Source organism: Crocodylus siamensis, chromosome 2 (genome assembly GCF_052110815.1).
Source record: "Crocodylus siamensis isolate JL-2025a chromosome 2, ASM5211081v1, whole genome shotgun sequence".
NCBI classification, from domain to species: Eukaryota; Metazoa; Chordata; order Crocodylia; family Crocodylidae; genus Crocodylus; species Crocodylus siamensis.
In genome coordinates this window covers 88277611-88297417 of record NC_143396.1, presented here as the reverse complement: position 1 = coordinate 88297417, position 19807 = coordinate 88277611, and the positions used below count along the sequence as shown (strand labels likewise).

The 19807-nt window shown below is 37.7% G+C and overlaps 1 protein-coding gene across 10 annotated transcripts in view; it reads left to right on the top strand.

The window, feature by feature from the left end:
• Positions 1–19807, top strand: part of GRIA2 (glutamate ionotropic receptor AMPA type subunit 2) — a 155062-nt gene that overhangs the window by 112249 nt on the left and 23006 nt on the right. For all 10 annotated transcript variants that reach the window (XR_016440761.1, XM_090036304.1, XM_090036297.1 and 7 more), the window contains exons 7-12: positions 5486–5653; positions 5959–6063; positions 6852–6962; positions 8065–8271; positions 8763–9133; positions 14543–14741. Coding sequence is in view for 9 of the 10 variants with exons in the window: in XM_090036304.1 (XP_089892430.1) it covers positions 5486–5653; positions 5959–6063; positions 6852–6962; positions 8065–8271; positions 8763–9133; positions 14543–14741 (1161 nt within the window). In the remaining variant the exon portion in view is untranslated. The remainder of the gene's footprint in view (positions 1–5485; positions 5654–5958; positions 6064–6851; positions 6963–8064; positions 8272–8762; positions 9134–14542; positions 14742–19807) is intronic.

The window sequence follows — 19807 nt, the reverse complement described above, 5'->3', positions numbered from 1 at the left end:
AAAAGACCAGGTAAGCATTTGGCCTCCTCTATATATGCAGGTAAAGTATGATTGGATCTAATACGTGCTACACATGCATGGCAGGAAGCATAATTATGGGACTGCATATTAAATCCAATCATGCCTTATTGCTGGTGTAGGAGAACCCTAATCCTGGCCCCACCCCTTGCGCTGGCAAGAAGCAGGGTCCCATGGCTGGGACTGAGGGACCCAGCAGCTGACAGGGATCTCAGTCCTGGCTGTGCATAAGGAGCAGCTGGGGCTGAGAGACCTGTCAGTTGCAGGACTCTCTGCCCCAGGTGCCCATCATGAGGCACAGCCGGGACTGAGAGATGCATGTGGGCTGGGGGTTTTATGCCCCCCCCCCCCAGTTTGGTGTTTTCATGTTGGGCATGGTGCATCACTGTGGCTGGGAGACCTTGCAGATGATGGCATTCCCAGCTTCAGGGGAGACCCTGCCACATGTGCAAATTAAAACTTGGAAGCAAATTAATACATGATTAATCTTAGCATAAATTGTCAAGGTCTAACTTTATAGCTGGTTGGACATTTTAATAGTGTAATACCTGTAATGTGTAGAGGGAGTCTTAGTGTGATGAGAGTTGGCATATTTTAGACTTCTACATTAGGATGATTATCTTCAGATTAAGCGGCATTGGCTTACTTTCCTATATTTTCCTTCTTTTATTTTTCTTGGTTGTCTGTTCATCAGTAGAGCCAGATCAGATCCTTATTAAGAGGAAGATCGGGCCTCTAGCATATAAGAAAGTACAACTTCTGTCAATGTATACTGATATATATCTTCAATATTCTAATTATGATCTTAATTACATTATCTTACACTTTAAAAAATGGTTACCGATTGATTTCAATAGATCTTGCATTGATTCACTTGATTGTATAGGGCTATAAATATTATTGTTTACCCTTCTTGTTATACATATGTAAGTGACAGCAAAGCAGAACATTCAATCTTCCTGCAATTTAGATCTCAACCCTATGTTCATGACTCCTGTTAGTTATAATAAATATGATGAAGCATAACTTTGTTTCCAGTTCTAATTAATATTGAAAATGTATACAATAGTAAGATTTTAAAGTTGGGTGCATATTTTAATATTTACATTTAAGTAATGCACTACAACTTTCCCAAAGGGAAGAATTTCATCAGACAGGCAAATTGAGAACACTTTGGCAGAATACTGCATGCCCCTTTCTTGGGGGTCATACCAAAAGAAATTAGGTTAGAGAGAATTAATGTTGCTTCTGAAGGTCAATTTAGGACTTTATTTAGAATGGAATCTATGAACAGGACAGTGCTTCTAGTCTTCATCCCCTGGAGAATATTACAGAATACTTTGTGCATCTGTGCTATTATTTGCTTTTAAGTTTTAATTAAAAAAAACCCTACATGGAATGAATTTTTTAAGGAAACTACAGCCATATGCGAGACACAACGCCTGATCTGCTACCAGACAAGTGAAAACCAAAAAGAAAAAGTCAGTGGAGTTAGACTTGTATAGGAATAGTGTAAGATAGGACTCTGGCACTGCTCAATACCAAATAATATTACCAATAGCACAAGATCAGATCCTAGATGAGAGGATGATCAGGCTTCCAGTTTGTGAGAAAATCAAGATACTACTAGCACAAATTTTGTCAACATGTGATGATATGTATTTCCATATCCTGTATTGTCATGATAACCATTATATTGATGCTTGAATTTCACTGATCTTAGTTTAATCATGAAAATATTTTATATTAGAAGAAGTTTGGGAGATATATGGTCTGGTTTTGGTTCTACAATTCCTGCACAATGACCATGTTACAAGATCACTTATTCAGTCAGTTTTCCCATAGGTAACATTGAGATAAAATACTAAGATAACACTTTGAAATCCTCAGATTAAAGATAATACAGGCATGCAAAGTTTTGTACAAGTGAATTTACAATTAGCGTGTGAATATCACCACATTTCCCTAGTCATGATTTTTTTCCTCTCTATTTTTATGCTGCCGGGGAGAACGCTAACTAAAAAAAAAAAACCAAATAAAAACAATGGAATACCTGCATTTGAGAATGGGACAAGTCTCCTAATAAGCTCTATTACCTTTTGCCTGTAAACTATGGCTTAGCCAATGACAGTAAGATCATCATACATAGTCCCTTTAAAAACTCTAGAAAACTGTACATCCTATTTGCTATACTTCAAAAAACAATAGTAAAGCAGGATTGCTGATGCAAATGTTATAGATAACTAACCAAATACCCAAAGATCATGAGACAGAGGGGGAAAAAATGTCTTCTTGCTTTTAATCTTATTTGGAACATTTTTTACACAGTTTTGGCTCCAAAATTCAGCCTTCCCCATAAGCTGCAATGAATCTTCTACTTCCTTCTTGTAGTATTCAGATAGATTTAGGGATTTTCACACTATATATTTTAACTCTTGATGTATGCCTACAGTAACAAAAGAAAATAGAGAGGTGACACAGAGGCACAAGATTATAAGAAAAGTTGTAAACCAGTAAAGCAGAGTAACCGATAGAAAAAAAACTAAAAATAACAAATTCATTTTAGAAAGTATGACTATTATTTTAATGGGGAAAACTGGAATTGTAGATGGTATATTTCAGAAAGGTGCAGAACCCCTAGTCATGAAAAGGCCTATGGTAACTGATAGAAACATAAATGGTAGGAAAATCAATTAGTAGAAATGCAATCAAAAGTGGTGCCTCACACAAGAGAGGCTAAATGGTCTAAGTCTAAAATGGTAAAGAGGGGAATATATATTCCCCTCCTGGATATAAATGCAGCTTTAGCAGAGTATAAGTGTGTGTGCAAACTTACATAAAATTCACCTTTCTATGCCTAGAATGCACACAGGTATAGATGAGGGTATACATATGTTGGCTTTGATTCATGCATTTGGTAAACATTAATGTTCCTACTCAATTTAGGTAACCACCTTGGAATGATGTGTTCCAGATTTGTGTCACACATGTGCCTGTTGGTAGATCTCTTCTCAAATGTCTCAAAAGGTGTCAATTCAAAGCTCCTTGTCTTGCCTTGGACTTTTGTCTTGCCTTGCCTTGCCTTGGACTGGAATTTGGAGGAGGCTACCTCTTCTTACTCTTCAGTGGCCCATAGGGACACTATCCTATCTTCTTCACATCTGATCTTGAAAGCCACCTTTACACTACACCAGTAAGCTATGAATTTACTTAAAGTAGTTTGAAGAGGCAAAAGGGATGGCTATCATTTAGTTTATATATTTATTATCGGTGAAAAAAGTTAGAAATGTGGGTGTACATACATAAATGTACTGTTAGAGTGAGTGAGTAAACAAATCTATCATTTGTGTAAGGCTTATCTTGCAGTCCAAATTCTTCAGGTCAAGGGACCTGTTTTCAGGTATTTTGGCACAGTACCCAAAACAACAGATACTATGGGCAGTGGCAGTGCATGGAACAGTGCTGGCTGCACTGCTGGTGGTCAGTGGTGTGGCCACCTGCATGGCACCCTTCCTGGGGCTGCTGTCCTGATTGCTCCCCTTCAGTTTAGCTACTGCCTAGAGCACACTTTCTAAACTGGGGAATCTTCTAAAGGGTTTACAGAGGAAGGAAGGAATGGGAAGACTGGGAAATATAATGGGAGGGAAAAGAAGAAAAAAAACCTTTTACAGAATGTTTTATGCAGTTAAAGAGACTACAGTGTGTTATGACATATATTTACCTTTTTAGTATTCATAGTTTGGCATCATAAGTGTGCACTGATATCATATAAACCCAGTAGATAAACATTTATGGTATGCCTCCTTGTGAGCACTGTATTCAGTTTAGATAAATCCATCTCAGCCTATATAAACCTGACTCTAGTTCACTTAGCTGTCGGAAAACAAAGGATTAAGTTATCTAGCTGTTATTAGTCTTACAGTTATTTACTGTGTAGCACTGATTTGCTCAAAAGTGAAAAAGATGTAAGGAAAAACACATTCCTTGTTCCGATATACAATGTTGCAATAAAAAATGCAGCTTTTAGCCAGGGATTTAGAAACTCTTGTTCATTAATAGTTGATGATCTGTGGATGCGGGGTGAAGATTTTCAGAGAACCACCTACTCAAAGGGTTCTCACAATAATTGGTAATTTACAATGTTTTCATAAATATGAATAGCTGCTTTAGTAGGAAGGGTCATAATTGTCAGAGATAACATTTATTGCTAACATTTATTTAGATTAACACTTATTAGATAATTGACATAATCTAATGACAGGGATAGGCCAAATGGTAGATCAGGCCAGTGACTAGACTCCATTTCCTAGCAGCTTCTGCCCACATTGTTGCAGCTGGTTTCCATGGAGAACCCAGGAGCAGTGGAGCTATGACCTGCAGGGCCAGGGTTTCCATGGAGACCGGATAAAGCAGTGCTTTAAAGAGGGGCATGTGGTTGGGCAGGAAGGTGCACCGGGGCTGGGGATGGGGGCGGGGCTAGGGCCAGGGCAGGGACCAGGACTTTGCAGCAGTGACAGCATGGTCCAAAGCCAGGTTAGAGCTGCAGTGCTCTGCCTGCTTGCCCCACCCAAGCAGAGCTATGATCTGCTGCCTGCAAGTCCCTGCCTGGGGCATGCAGACAGCAGATTGCAGCTATGTTCTGGCTCCGGCCCACACTGTCACTGCCACGAGATCCCAGGTCCAGCCCCAGCCCTGGAGCTTCTCTTTGCTCAGCCAGGTGCCCCGCCAGCACTGCTTTATCCTGTCTCCATGGAGACCCTTGCCCTGCACTGTCACAGCCCCGCTACTCCTGGGTTCTCCATGGAAACCGGCTGCAATGATGAGGGCAAGCCCTGCAGGGAAATGGATTCCCCTGTGGCCAGATTTTGTCCACCGCTGGTCCAACAGGTCAATAACCCAGGGCTATATTCATTTCTAATACCTTCTATCTACATGTAACACATACTAGACAAACTCATTACATCATATTAATCTTTTTATACTGATTTATATTGTTGTTAAAATGTATAAATGAGATGTTCATTAATTCAAAGTGTAATAAAAATGATATATTTTCTGAGATGCAGCTGATGGGTCAATTTAAAAAAAAATTAAAAATATACATTTTTAAAAATTCAAACATCGTTTTCCATAAAACACATGCACAAGTTGCAAACAGAGAGATGTTACGCTGTTACTATCATGAGGGAAAGTATCTTATGCCTTGACAAACTTTGGAAACTTCCAATTTTAATTCATTAGTGCTACAGTGACCTTTCTTCTTGATGCTGATGTTAATAAGTATGTGGTTCTGTGGGAAAAAGGAAACCCTCAGAGTCAAGAGAAACAGTCTAATCTCAAAGAATATTTCATCATTCCTTTTAATGTTAATGTACTTTTCTCTTTAATGGATAAATAATGGTAGACTTGGAAGACGTGTTGAAGCTTTAACTTTTTTTTCTAATGAAATCTATTCAATCCTTTTCAGTATACATCTGCTTTGACCTATGATGCTGTCCAAGTAATGACTGAAGCTTTCCGTAATCTACGTAAACAGAGAATTGAGATCTCCAGAAGAGGAAATGCTGGAGACTGCCTTGCAAATCCAGCAGTGCCCTGGGGTCATGGTGTAGAAATAGAAAGGGCACTAAAGCAGGTACACTCTCTAGATTGTATCATGGAATTAATGAATATATGAAATGCTCTGTGAATGTTTTGAAATAATATTTCTGCTCCAAACTGGATTTTGTTGGTAGAAAGTTAGAAGACCAACATTAATAGGTTTTGCTAACACCTCAAGAAAACTACTCAGTAATGAAATGAGGAATTTAGGAAAAGTTTAACTGCAGACTATTTTAGCATTAATATCCAGGTATGGAAATACAAAATGTAAAGTGTGTGTGCGTGTTTTCTTAATAACAAAATTAACTCTACCACTGTTCTCATTATTACCTCATATAGGTTCAAGTGGAAGGTCTAACAGGAAATATAAAATTTGACCAGAATGGAAAGAGAATTAACTATACTATAAACATCATGGAGCTCAAAAGTACAGGTCCCCGTAAGGTAATTTTAATTCTAACTGCCCTTAACAATATTCCTCTCTTAAGCAATGCAAAAAGGTAGGTGGTCAAAAGCTCTAGTTAACTAAAAGGCATGTTGCAAAAATGTTTATTCATATGGTTATATTGTAATAATCTTGCAGAGCAAAGAGAAAATGTGCACTATATGTTTCTAATAAATATGACGTATTTCTGGTAAGTACTGTGTCGATCTATATATGCAACTTTATATATTTAATTTATGGGTTTTTGTTGTGGGTTTTTTTTGTTTTTTTGGGTTTTTTGCTTTTTAATTAGAACAGCTAAGTGGAAGCAAATAAGCAGAGAACATCTAACAACAAATCTGTGAACTTATAATGCAGAACACAGTTTTTTTCAAGAGAATAATGTATTTGTTTATGGTTCTCTAAATGTGATTTGTTTTTTCTCTTTTTCCAAGCCATACAGAGAAAAAGCCAGTTGCAATAACTGTGTACATCTCGTCCTGATTTGGAGTCTTTCCTATCCTTTGCATTAGTGTAGAATGTCATTTATATCAAGATCTGATTAAATATAGCTAAAATCAACTGTTACAGTAGGATAATTAATAGCAAAATATTTGGTCCTGTATAATAAAGTTCCAGTGTGTTCCTGTTTGTGTTAACTGTATAGTGTTTGCATGTTTGTAGCTACTGTAAGTTTGTGGGAGCATATTTGGAATGGATAGGATAAATTATACCGAAACACAACAATTTGCTGTATGTATCATATGGAAGTTCATTGGCATCCATACATACTACAAACTTTTTTCAGATTGGATACTGGAGTGAAGTGGACAAAATGGTTGTGAATCCTATTGATGGTCCTCTTGGAAATGAATCTTCGGGACTAGAGAATAAGACTATTATTGTCACCACTATATTGGTAATTAAACATATTTTTGTCAAATAGCATTCTATGTTAAGGTGAATTGGTGTTTCACATGTTAACTGTTCTTCCTTTTTATCCCTACAATGCTGAAAGTTATGAAAAAAAACCTTCTTTATGGAATATAAAGAAGATTCCTGGTACCATTAAATTCTGCTGTTATAAAAAGGATGATGTATATATTTGTATTGAAAAATCAAATATTTTAATGGTAAATGGCAGGGATTCAAACATTCTGTGCTAACACAAGTGACCAATTACATGATTTCAAAGAACTCTTTGTCTGACTGGTTGAATGGATTTTCTTTCTTAAACTCCAGTCTCTATGCCCATAGGCAGATAGACTTTGCTAAACTAGAAAAAAGACTGCTTCTAGGCTTTAGAGCTTTATGAACTTCTCTGCCCTAGTGATGGAATGAACATGCATTTTCATATTCTATGTCAATTTAATAGAGCAACATTGTGTTCTGTTATATAAGGGCAATGTTAACTTGTTTACACAGCTTCTTTATCATTATACATTGATCCCAGGCCTAAAGAGAACTGTTCTGGCTCCAATATACATAAGGGAAGAAAGGACAAATTCTTGTATTGTGAACTTATGATTTGTCACTCATTTTTTGGATGTTAAGAATTTCACTTAGGAGCCGTAGACCACTGCCTGGACTTTTTTGATTTCTTCTGCATAGTCATTCAATATATTTCATGCCTAAAAAAATTGCAACAGATTTGGGGTTGTAGGAGGGAAGAACCTTTTTAAATATTACAACATTAACAACAATAGAATTGAGAGCAGCAAGCAATGTATTCTTGCCTCTTTATAATATGTTAATTATAACTAACATTCACAGCAATTGCTAATACATTCCAGGAGGGATTACACCTGCAAGTATTGATATTTGCATATAAATCTGAAGCACTGCTGAATAGAACATGTTTAATAATATGTGACAAATATAATAAGTTAAACCATTTATGAATGAAACGTCAGATTTTTTCCTTTTTTTCCTGTAGAATGCAAACACATTTTTCTAAGAAGTGCATAGCCTACATTAACTCTGTCTTTAATGAGTGGCTAAAGCAAAATATTTCTGTGCAGGAATCCCCATATGTCATGATGAAGAAAAATCATGAGATGCTTGAAGGAAATGAACGGTATGAAGGCTACTGTGTGGACTTAGCTTCAGAAATTGCTAAGCATTGTGGCTTCAAGTACAAGCTCACAATAGTTGGAGATGGCAAGTATGGGGCAAGGGACGCAGACACGAAAATCTGGAATGGGATGGTTGGCGAGCTTGTTTATGGGGTAAGACCACCTTTTTAATACCGCCAATTACTGTGACTGATGGAAGTTGTGGGATTATTTTTATTCTCCTGAGCATGGGGAAAACTGGCTTGATTCATATTTTTTTTGACAGGAAGAATGTTCAAGGTTAAAGAATGGAGTTAGATTAAAAAAATGTAAATGAGGGAAAGAGTCTATATTTCAGCTTTTTTTCCTACAGATGAAAGAAACGTGCTTTGCTAACATATTTGAATATTGTTAACTTTGAAAAATCATGTCTAAAAGGGAAAGGCTGAGAACAGTCCAACCAGATGGTTGTATAAATTTCACTGAGAGGAATTTCAGCTGTAAGTTACTAAACAGTTTACTCCTCAATAGGGTACTTTCAGTGAAATGACTATTATCTGTGTCCCTGTTGTCCTGTTTTTCATTTGTGAAACACAATAGGAACAAAGCCATTTCTTGCTAACTATCACATCAGTTGTTATTACCTTGTTCTGTTTCCTTTACAGAAAGCCGATATTGCAATTGCTCCATTAACTATAACACTGGTGAGAGAAGAGGTGATTGACTTCTCAAAGCCCTTCATGAGCCTCGGGATATCAATAATGATCAAGAAGCCTCAGAAGTCCAAGCCGGGAGTGTTTTCATTTCTTGATCCCTTAGCATATGAGATATGGATGTGCATTGTTTTTGCCTACATTGGGGTCAGTGTAGTTTTATTCCTGGTCAGCAGATTTAGCCCATACGAGTGGCACACTGAGGAGTTTGAAGATGGAAGAGAAACACAAAGTAATGAATCAACTAATGAATTTGGGATATTTAATAGTCTCTGGTTTTCCCTTGGTGCCTTTATGCAGCAAGGATGCGATATTTCGCCAAGGTTGGTTACTCGTCCATTTCAACTTTGTGCATTTTTGGTCTCAGATGGAGGTTCATGGTGCATATATAGTCACTCTCAAGAAGACACTAGTTCCTTTTTTCTCCAAAGAGTGCAAGTGTACATGGAATAGAAACCAAATGGCTGCTGATGCTGGCCAGCTAACTATTAGATCTATATTACCACAACTCAGTGAACTTATATGCACCATGTAGAGACTGCAAAATGCATAAGGTTCCTATCATTTCATGCCTTCTTGGAGGGGTACCGTGTTTTTGCTGCATATTCCCATTTTACAGTTAACAGTGCCTATGGTTCACAGCAACTGTAATGGGAAAAAGGGTAACACTGTTTATGAGCTACAGAAGCAGCACATTCCCTCCAATATCTACTTTACATACCATTTCACCTAGTATTTAACCTACTGTTTTCCTAGAGGGAGTGTACTGAAAAGGAATTGAGTCATCTGAAGCCTCTAATTCCATGTGAAATAGTTACAAAACTGCACTGGTTTTATATGGCTCAGTTTTATAGGAATCATGGAAAAAAAGCCTGCTAAGTTACTTTGAAGGTCCCTTTCATTAGAAATACACTCACTGGTTCTCAAGGGATTTTATTTGGGACAGATGTAAAGCACTTTACTTCCCCCTAGTTTTATTCCTTTGCAGTTCATTAAGTGATCTATTTCCCTTGTGTGCAAGTGGCTGTGGCCTTGATTCAGCAAAGTAATTTGGTATGTGGATAAGTGCCTTGCTGAATCAGGGGTCTATGGGAACAACTGAAATAGGGCAATTGCATTTGTGGGAATTAAATCAGAGGAACTTCCAGAGTGAGTTCGCTTTCTTTTACCTGAATGTGGGGCAGGGAATAGATCAGTATCCAGCAGTCATTATTGTTATGTAGTAAGGCAGGGCTGTTCAACTTCGAAGCTGTTAGGAGCTGTGCGGGTTACACCAGCATGAACCATGGGACTCTCAGGACACATACCACTTAGGCAGCTCTGCCTGTACCATGTATGCCGCCTCACTCTCTGCTTTTCAGCTGTGGGCTGCCCCACTGCCCTGAGTTGCCTGGGTGCCCACAGTATAAGAAGGAAGGGGAAGCCTTGAGACCATAACTACTACTGAAGCTTGAGCCATGGGGGGGCAGTAGCTGGGTAGGAGTCAGGTGGCCAGAAATTAATCTCGTATAGGCTGTATGCAGCCCACAGGCCACTAGTAGGATAACCTTGCCATAAGGTATGAACAATTTAATCTGAACAAGAATAAATTAGAAGGTATCAGGAGAACCACCGTGATATGATAGCTCATCCGTGCTCTAGCACATTTTTTTACTCACAAAAGATATTTAAGGTATTATTCATTATTGAATAAATACCTGCAAAATACTCAGGCCTCCTCTGGGCATTATGTAAAGTGACATGTCTCATGGGCAGTTCTTGCTGTCTAATGGAGAAAGGCAACTTTATAAGCTACTATTCTATGGAAGTAAGGCATTTTCTTATTCTTGGGGAGTGTATAACATTCAAAGGCAGGTACATTGGCTTTCTTAAGAGTAGTCATAGACATTTTCCAGAGAAGTAATAATATATGAAACATGAGGCAGAGGGGAAAGACCAAATTATCTTAAATCATAAAGTACCTGCTTTAGTTTTGATCAGTTTCTGCTCCTAAACATAGATTTTTAAATTTTGATTGTGTGCAAATATATCAATTGGACACAAGGCTGTTTTTAATTAATTGAGCCTATAATATTTTGATGTGAAATAGCAACTTACTTCTATTTCACTTTTCTGGGTTTTAAAGTGCAAAACCTCCTATGTATTCCTCCTTTAAAATTGGAAGATTTTCTTTCAAGAATAAGATTAGTATATTATCACCACCCTAAGATACTAGGGTGGTTACCCTAGTACATTATCACCACCCTAAGTTACCCTATTTATTGATTTGATTTCTATGCTGCACTCCCTAGAAAGGCTCAGGGTAGCTTAAGATAACTTTTGAGATCTACTAATACTGTGTATGCCAAGTGTAGTATTTAAAATCACCTTCTTTTTTATTCTAATCATAATCTTTATTGAACAAAATTCTAAAATATTTACTTTTTTATTTGTTTATTATCTTAACTATAATAGGGCTGAAAACACTTCTGTTATATAACTGGTGTTCTTATACTGAGAGGTCCTCATTTTGACTTCATACAATGCACTAATTAATCTAAACTTCCCTTTTCTATCAGGGATATTTGTACTAAAATTTAACACCATTTTTGCTACATTTTAATTCGGTCAGTAGGAACAACAGTGGGAGCGCTTATGTAGTCAAGTTGCCAATGGTTCTTGAAAATTTATGGGGTTTTATACATGGATGGCTACCTGAAGCCTGGTGTACACTAGGGCTATCAACAGACATTCTTTGGAGTGGGATCTGCTCTTCATTGGCATCTACAGATGTTGCCAGGGCCGTTGTCCCACAGGGTCAGGCTCCTGCTGCTCCCAGGACTTCAGGGGTCTGATTGTTCAAGATAACAGCTGTAGGTGCTGCTCCCAGATTCAGGGCAAAGGCAAAGCAGTGAGTTGTGTGTCATGGGAATCCCTCACAGAGAAATTTTTGTGGTGTGCAGTGAGCAAATAGGCATCATCCCACTGAAGGCATCATGAACTGTGACTACCTTTGTGCTCAGCAATATTTTTGGGTTTTTGCAGTGTGGCAAGGGGCTAGGATGTCTGTTTGCTTGCAAACTGTGCTTCCATAACATTTTTTCTGCTGGCACCAGGGCAATGTTTGTTTGCATCCTAACACTTCCAAAATAGCAATCAGAGGCAAAACTGAAAGAGGTGTAGCAATGGTGGATAACTTAAGCAAAACAGTCCGATGAGGCACAGTTAGCTACAGTTTTAAAATGCATGGCTACTTTTGCACCTGCAAATCCTATCCTTGTACATGCACAATGTGAGTGCAAGTTGGGTAACTGTACATACAGATGTAAATAGGTGCAGAATTATTTTTCATGCCAGTGTTCATATCTTGCATATGCAAATATGGACTCTTGCTGGAGCACTACTTGAATCTGCCTTTACAGACTTAGTTTAAAATGCATGTTAAAAAAGTAATGGTCTATTTTACTGGGGACAAAAATTATGGTCAAAGGCTAAGAAGGTCTTAGAAAATACCATACAGATGCATAACGATTGAAATAGCATTGAGCTTGAGCCTTCTTACCAAGTCAATGGCAGTTTTGTTTGCAAGAGAATCAAAGATGATCTATTTTGTCTATAGATTAAAAATTGTCAGTTACACAGGAAGTTGTGAATTCAATACACATAGCATACAATCAGCACTTGTATTACTTGGAGCATAAAATGCTAGGTGTCTTGCAAATACCTAATGTTTATTGTGTAATCAAACGTTAATTGTTACTATAAAAGTTAAGAGCTCCAGGATGATCACTGAGTTTTGAAACCTGAGAAGAAAGAACGTCAGATCTAGGAACTGTATGAAGGGATTTTGGCCTTTCTCATCTATGCTTCTTTTTAGCAGTATATTCTAGACCAGAGGTGCTCAAACCCCATTGCCCAGTTCCTAAGCCCTGTACCTCTGAGCTGTGGCCTGGCCATTTCTCACTTCTTTGCAGCCAGGTAGAGGACAGGCAACACCCTCTTCTCCTCCCCTCCCCCTCACACATGCAGCCGGACCAGGGCTTGGCTGCCCTCTGCACATCCAGATCAGGCCCTGCTGCACCTACCCCACCGATTTGCTTGTGTCCACCAGTTGGATCCATACTTATGGAGGTACCAGGAAATGTCCATCCAGCCTGCAGGTTGAAATGGTTGGGCACTATCGTTCTAGATAATATCCTACCATTGACTTTTTATGGTACACACAATAATGGAGTCCTGTCTTGGAAATAGGGGCCATGTCTACATGAGATGCTGACTGTGTAGTAGCCCAATACTACTGAGCAGTAGCATCACATGGCAACAACTTACTGTCATCAATAAGATGTTCATTGGTGCTACTGCACAGTAACTCGGGTTACTGCACAGTCATCAAGTACTTACTTATACAAGTACTAAATGACTGCACATTAATGACTGTGCAATCAGTGTCTTATGTAGATCTGGCCAGACATTCAGAATTAGTCTTTTCATGTTTCTCTTGCTATTGGGTTATTTTTGGACTAACAATTGTAAGAATAATTGTCCAGAATTGTTTCCTTTTAGTTCTGTTCCCAGTTTTATCAACTTTACAGAAATAATTTGGGTATCTAAACTCCAAGATTTTTTTCATGTGATATAGTTTGTATGACTTAACCTCATTTGTGCAACTGTAGGTTGGATGATTAAGACATTTTATTTTACAAAATATGTGTTTAAGATTCACTAGTCAAGTATTTCTTGGGTTGTGCGCTTCAAATATATTTAGTTTTCTGCCAAATTATTAAACGCCTCTACAGAGCTTATGTATTCAATATGGATAAAATACTTTAATACATGGGGAAATTTAAATGCTTCCTTAATAAGTAGGTTCAAATTTGATTTGATGACAGCATTCACGGATATATTGTATATTTCAGTTTTGAAAATCACTGCATTGGTGAGCTTTAAACTGCTTTTTACGTTTTGAGTTTTCTTTTCTTTTTTCTTTCTTTAGCAGGAAATGCAAAACAAAGATTCATAACAACCCTCCTGCTGCAGTTAAAGTATCAGATTATTATTTAAGAACAGTACTTTTTGTCAACTTTTACAGTTTGCTCATTTCATGTCCATTGTCCAGTTGGTTAAATAATTGCAGTTTCAGACTGAGTTAGGTTTATTATTTCATTTATGGAAATCCACTTGGCCAAAGCCTGTTGCAAGTAATGTTGCCTAAGCATAGAACGTCTACAACAGCCTAAGCTTGTGTTTGTCAGTCTGTGTTTGAATGTTTCATAAAAAATAAGCAGTTTTCAGTCACTTAGTTTTTAAAGCACTCTTTTGGTTTATCAGAAAATACAGTTGCATTGATATCATGACTCTTGTTCATGTTTTTGTGTGTCATACCCAGGAGTTCACATGAAACAGCATGCAAAGTTTTTTATTATTTCATTAATATGACACATTATAATTTGACCAGTTTCATTTCAGCGTATTTACAATTCTGAAGAATTGAGGCCATAGCTCTCTGTAAAGTACATTCAAGTCTGGAGTCCTGATTTCAGCCAAGTCTACCAGATGTAGTGGAGCTTACATGCTCATTCAAGAGAACTATAAAGTATATTCATTTCCTGTTTGATTAGTATGCACAACAGCTGTACAAGATAACGTGAAGTACTTCCCTGTAGTATAATGCATCATTTGCATAAAACTGATAACTTTTGTTCCTTTTAGGACATTCATTTCATTTTACAAATCCATTTCATACTTGTTATTAGATCCCTGTCTGGGCGCATTGTTGGAGGTGTATGGTGGTTCTTTACCCTGATCATAATCTCCTCCTACACGGCTAACTTAGCTGCATTCCTGACGGTTGAAAGGATGGTGTCTCCCATTGAAAGCGCAGAGGATCTGTCTAAGCAAACAGAAATTGCTTATGGGACATTAGATTCTGGCTCTACCAAAGAGTTTTTTAGGGTAAGAATTTCTGCTTTCCTAGTTTCCTGTTTGTTTTAAATATGTATTATCACCCATGACATTTTTTTCCTAGGCTATTTGGAAAGTTTCATTTGAAAATGTAATGAACACTTTTACCATATAATATATGTAATGAGTTTTTATTTGCTTATATGCAAGAAAAAGCCAGAAGAGTGTGTCCCATTCACTTGTGTAGCACTGCAATAATTGATATTTATCTTAAAAACAGCTGTTATTATTTGTATTGCAGTAGTGCCCCAAGGCCTATTAAGACTCCGGATTTGAAATATTTCCCCCCCACAGATGGATTATATAATTTTGCCAGTATCAGCCCACCAAAACATGGTTTCCAATAGCCTTATAATCTTTTAGTAGGTCATACTAAACAAGGTAGTAATTGTTTGGCACAAGGAATGTGTATCTCGTGTAGAATAGCAATAGATTTCAAGTACCACAGTGTGAGGCTTTCAAACAGGAATTCAATCAAATTTAGATTTATTGTTCTATTGTAAATTATGGGGGGAAAATATCACTCAAGATTTATGTTTTTTTAAAAAAAGGAAGGAACCATGCATGAAAAAGTTATCTGATCCTGGAGGCCACTCATGAAAGAATAGCATTTCTAGAGAATTTGTGTGAATACCTTATTTGTAGAGTCATATCTAAAATCTTTTGTCTCAAACACATGGGTTCATAGGCGCTGACAAGCTTGCTAATGGTCTGTGATCACACATTGTTAGCACAGGCTGGTAGGCACAGAAATTGTACTGACATCCTGATATCTGTTCATATTCCTGTTTCTAAAAATCAAGGGCTTAATTTAATATCATGCGGATGCAACTCTACTGACTTCTGTGGGGCTAGCCCATTTTTTTACAGATGCACTGTCACAATGAACCACTACTGGTTCAGGTACGTGGCAATTCTTGGTATATAGTTTAACAGAACCCACCTGAAAATTATCACTATATTTTCTGCATCTATTTTGAAGGGATCTCTTCCTACCCTGACCTTGAAGTTAGTTCCAAACCTATACCAATGGGTTACTGAAAACATATGGTTAGAGAATTTTGTTATCCTAACAATGCATTAAGATAGATTATATAATAAGATTATAAGAAAGGAAGACTGAAAGGGACCTTACAAGGGCATCTTGTCCACCCCCTTGCTTAAGGCAGGATTATTCCTGACTAAATCATTGCAGCCTAGTGCTCATCCAATCTGGTCTTGAAAATTGCCAAGGAAGGAGATTTCACAGTTTCTCTAGGTGCTCTGTTCCAAGGCTTGACCACCTATATCAGGCAGTTCTGCCTAATCTCCAACCTAAATTTCCTGTGCTGAAGCTGGACACCATTGCTCCTAGTCCTGCCCTCTATGACCACATAATACATATATTATTCAAATAATACTTTATATATAAAATACAGGTTTGTTAAAACAATTTGTTCAGTGTACAGCAGTCTTAGATAATATGTGCTTGAACGTCTACGGACAGTGTTATCTACACATTTGAAATACAGCCTTCCTGCAAGCTCATCCTCTTCCTTTTCCAGTTTACTTGACTGGCCAGTGCCTAAGTTAGTTTGATATCTTATTTGATTTAAATATGTGAATAAACTCTACAAGAATATTTGTATTTTTTTTCTGTATTGTAAGGTTACAGTGATAACTGCTGTGATACTTCCTTCATCTGATTGGGTGATCCATGTTTAATTATTAACTGATCAAAATCCAGTTTGTTCCAATTACAGCAATAAGAAAATACTGTTTTGTGCTTTTGGTAGTGAGTCCAGTGGAACCATTTATGTAGGGCCTTGTTCTCATTTCTTTTATCCTGATGTAAATCAGGAATAATCTCACTGAAGTCGGTAAGGTTACATAATTGTAAGTTGCTGCAAGTCAGATCAGACTGGTTTATAGTCACTTCTTATAAGAAGCCTAATAGTATGTGTATGATATCAGTTCAGTATTTTTCCTCCTATTTGTGAATTTAAAATTGCTTCATACCATTTACATCTTTACATCAACTGCTGTCTATATTGGAGATAACATTTTAACTAACTATACACTGAATCTTTCAGAACATTTCCCTTGTGTTCCACTTTGCATTTCTATGTTACAAACAGCAGGTTTTCCCATATTGACTGAAGTAGCATTAGTTATGTGAACACAGAAGTCTGTGTAGTTCTTTGTTCTGCCACTGTTCAGCCTGTAATATTTTGCAAATCTTTTAAAGATCCTTTCCTTTAGTCTCCAAGTCAGTAAGCTAATACAGGTGATGATACTGACCTTATGTCTCTGTAAAGATTTTTGTAACCTAATATAAAAGAAAAAAGTATTTTTATTAGACTTTGCAAATTTAGCAATCAAAGAAACCATCGACAAGTGTTTTCAGAACGGTAGTACTTCATTTTGATCTGCAGTACAATGCCTGCTTACAGATGTTAACCCCAGCCCCCTGCTGCCAAAAAAAGGAGGTGCTTTACTAGAAGAAGCAGTGCATTAGTTCTACCCAGCTCCTGCTTCTGCAGGGCTTTTTGCCACATTTATCTAATAGCTGATTCAATCAGCTATTAGATAAAAGTGCCAAAAAAGCCCCACTAAAGCACCCAGTCTATACAGACATTGGGTGAGTTGGGTCCAGCTAATGTTATGCCTCTTCTGGATGTGTGGTGGGCTCAGAGCAGAAGCGTGTCAAGTTTAAAGTAAAGCACAAGAGGTTTTTTTTTTAACATCTGTAAGCAGCCTGCATACCTAATGTTGCAAAGAGCATAACAAAAAGTATTCTCTCCCCCACAGGCTCACAGTCTAAATCAGTAGCTCTCAACCTTTCTAGACTCAAGGCCCCCTTATATAATTTCTGTGAAGTAGTGGCACTCCATTAAAAAAACTAATTTATTTATTATGGTGCTTATCTGCTTGAAGAGGGGTTGGGAAGGAGGAGGAACAGCTGTCAGGAAAGACCCTTCACAGCAGTGAGTTGAGGGGAGGAGGAGTGCATGGAAGGGAAGTGCCTGCAGTTACCTCCTCAAGCTTATCTTGCTTATCCCCTCTCTCCCTGTGGCACCTTTCAAAGGCTGTCATGGCACCCAAAAGTGCCACAGCACTCTGGTTGAGAATCGCTGGTCTAAATAGACAGACAGTAAAAATTTAAGACTCTGTGTAGTAGGTACACAAGATGATCATCAAGCTGGAATACAGGGAAATAGTGCAGAATATTTAATTTTGTGAATAATAACTATAACTACAAGTGGTATAAAATGGAAAACAGAGCCAGGGGAAAATTCAAAGCTGTTTTTATACTTGGGGTACAAATTTCCATTTTTGGTTAAAGTTTTTAGACAGTTTTGATGATACCTTCAATAAAATAAGTTATTGATATAATTCTTGAAATCAGTATTAAGCAAAATTTGTTTCCATTGAAGATAATTCCTGAAAGATTGTATCACATTGTTTATTAAAAATGACAAAAACAGCCTTGATCATTTTTCATGAAAATGAAGTATTTTATAAATGTTAACATCTCTTCTTAAAACGTCCATTTTCAAAAAAGACCACATAAGTGTGACATCTTTTTACTGTTAAACATTTCAACCACATTTATTTCCAACCTTTCTTTTTCCATAAAAGGAATAGTTAATGCTCGAGATTTTTATTGATAGTTGTAATTGATTTATATACTATGTTAACATCTTGATCATACACGTGAGGAAGTAATATGATTGCCTGTCTCCTTTTGAATCTCAAATCCTGTAACTCTTTGGCAATGAGTAGATTATGCAGCAGTGAAATTTGAAAGTGCTTTAGGTCAGAACCATGAGTAATCCCACAGAAATTAGAAGGGAATCTTTGTTAGTAAATGGTAAATCTGAAAGTATGAGTATACAGTATGTTTGTTGGGTCCAATGTCAATCGTTTTCATTTAAGATTTCCCCCTGTCAACATTTGTCAAGGTAGTTGAATCCTGATTGTCAGTATCTATTATCTACCTCTTCACAGCTCTTACACTTTTATACCATCAATATTTCTAGTAATTAACAGAAAAGTTATTAAAACCAGCTTTTCCTGTACTTAATGGCGATTTGTAGGGAGTCCACAGGGCTGCAGTGCATCTCCTGAGAGTGCTAGTGCATCCCCTGACAGGCCGTGCTCCCTGCTTAAGTGATGGGGGGGGAGGGGGAGGCATGTGGTAGCACCAGGCCCCCCCACCCACGAGCACTGGCCAGGGAGTGGGAGTGCTGGCTGAAGCGCTGCGACCACTTCCCGAAGCCCCACAGCTGCTTCCTGGTTGGTGCAATGGGCTGTGAAGGATCCCTCATTTTGGAGAGATTGGCTGGAGGGGGACCCCCATGCCCCAGTCGCTGGGGGGGGGGGGGTACGTGCCCTGCCAGACTAAGGTGTCACCAGTTGTCCATGCCTGTACTATTGAGGATAATTCAGATAAAGGACAGGTGAAAAGGTGTGTTGTGGTAGATTTCTTCTCTCTATTTCAGGTTCTTCTATCATAGAGAATACATCCTGAGCTAAAATTCATCTTGAGTCTGATGATATGTCTGAATATAATAGTTGGGTTTTTTTGGATCTATTGATAATCTCTAATTTCAGGAGTACTAAAGCATAACCACAATGAATGGAAAATTAGGACATTTAAGCTCTTATTTTTAGAACTTTATCTTAGAAATTTTTGCTCCAAATAAAGTGGGTTAGAATTCAGAATTCTGAAGGGCTACGTTATCATTTGCCAGAAATAATTTAAACCTGCCAATCTGTTCTTTCAGGAAGACAGCTGTCAAAATTACTTTTCTGATGCTTCTTTTCCCCCAAGTGCTAAACAATAAATTGTTGGCCCTGTAAAAAAAGTGGCAAGACTCCTGTAGGATGGGAACAGATATCCATGTAGACAGGATTTCCCCAGAATGTTTCTGTGAGGTGACTGTCATTATAAAATAAGACAAGTAGAAAGTGATCTGTGTCAGAGTGTAGATATCATCATTTATGTGAACAGAAGCCAGGGCTCACAAGTTCTTTGGGCAGATAGCTGGAATGAAGCTGAACAGCCTCTTGGT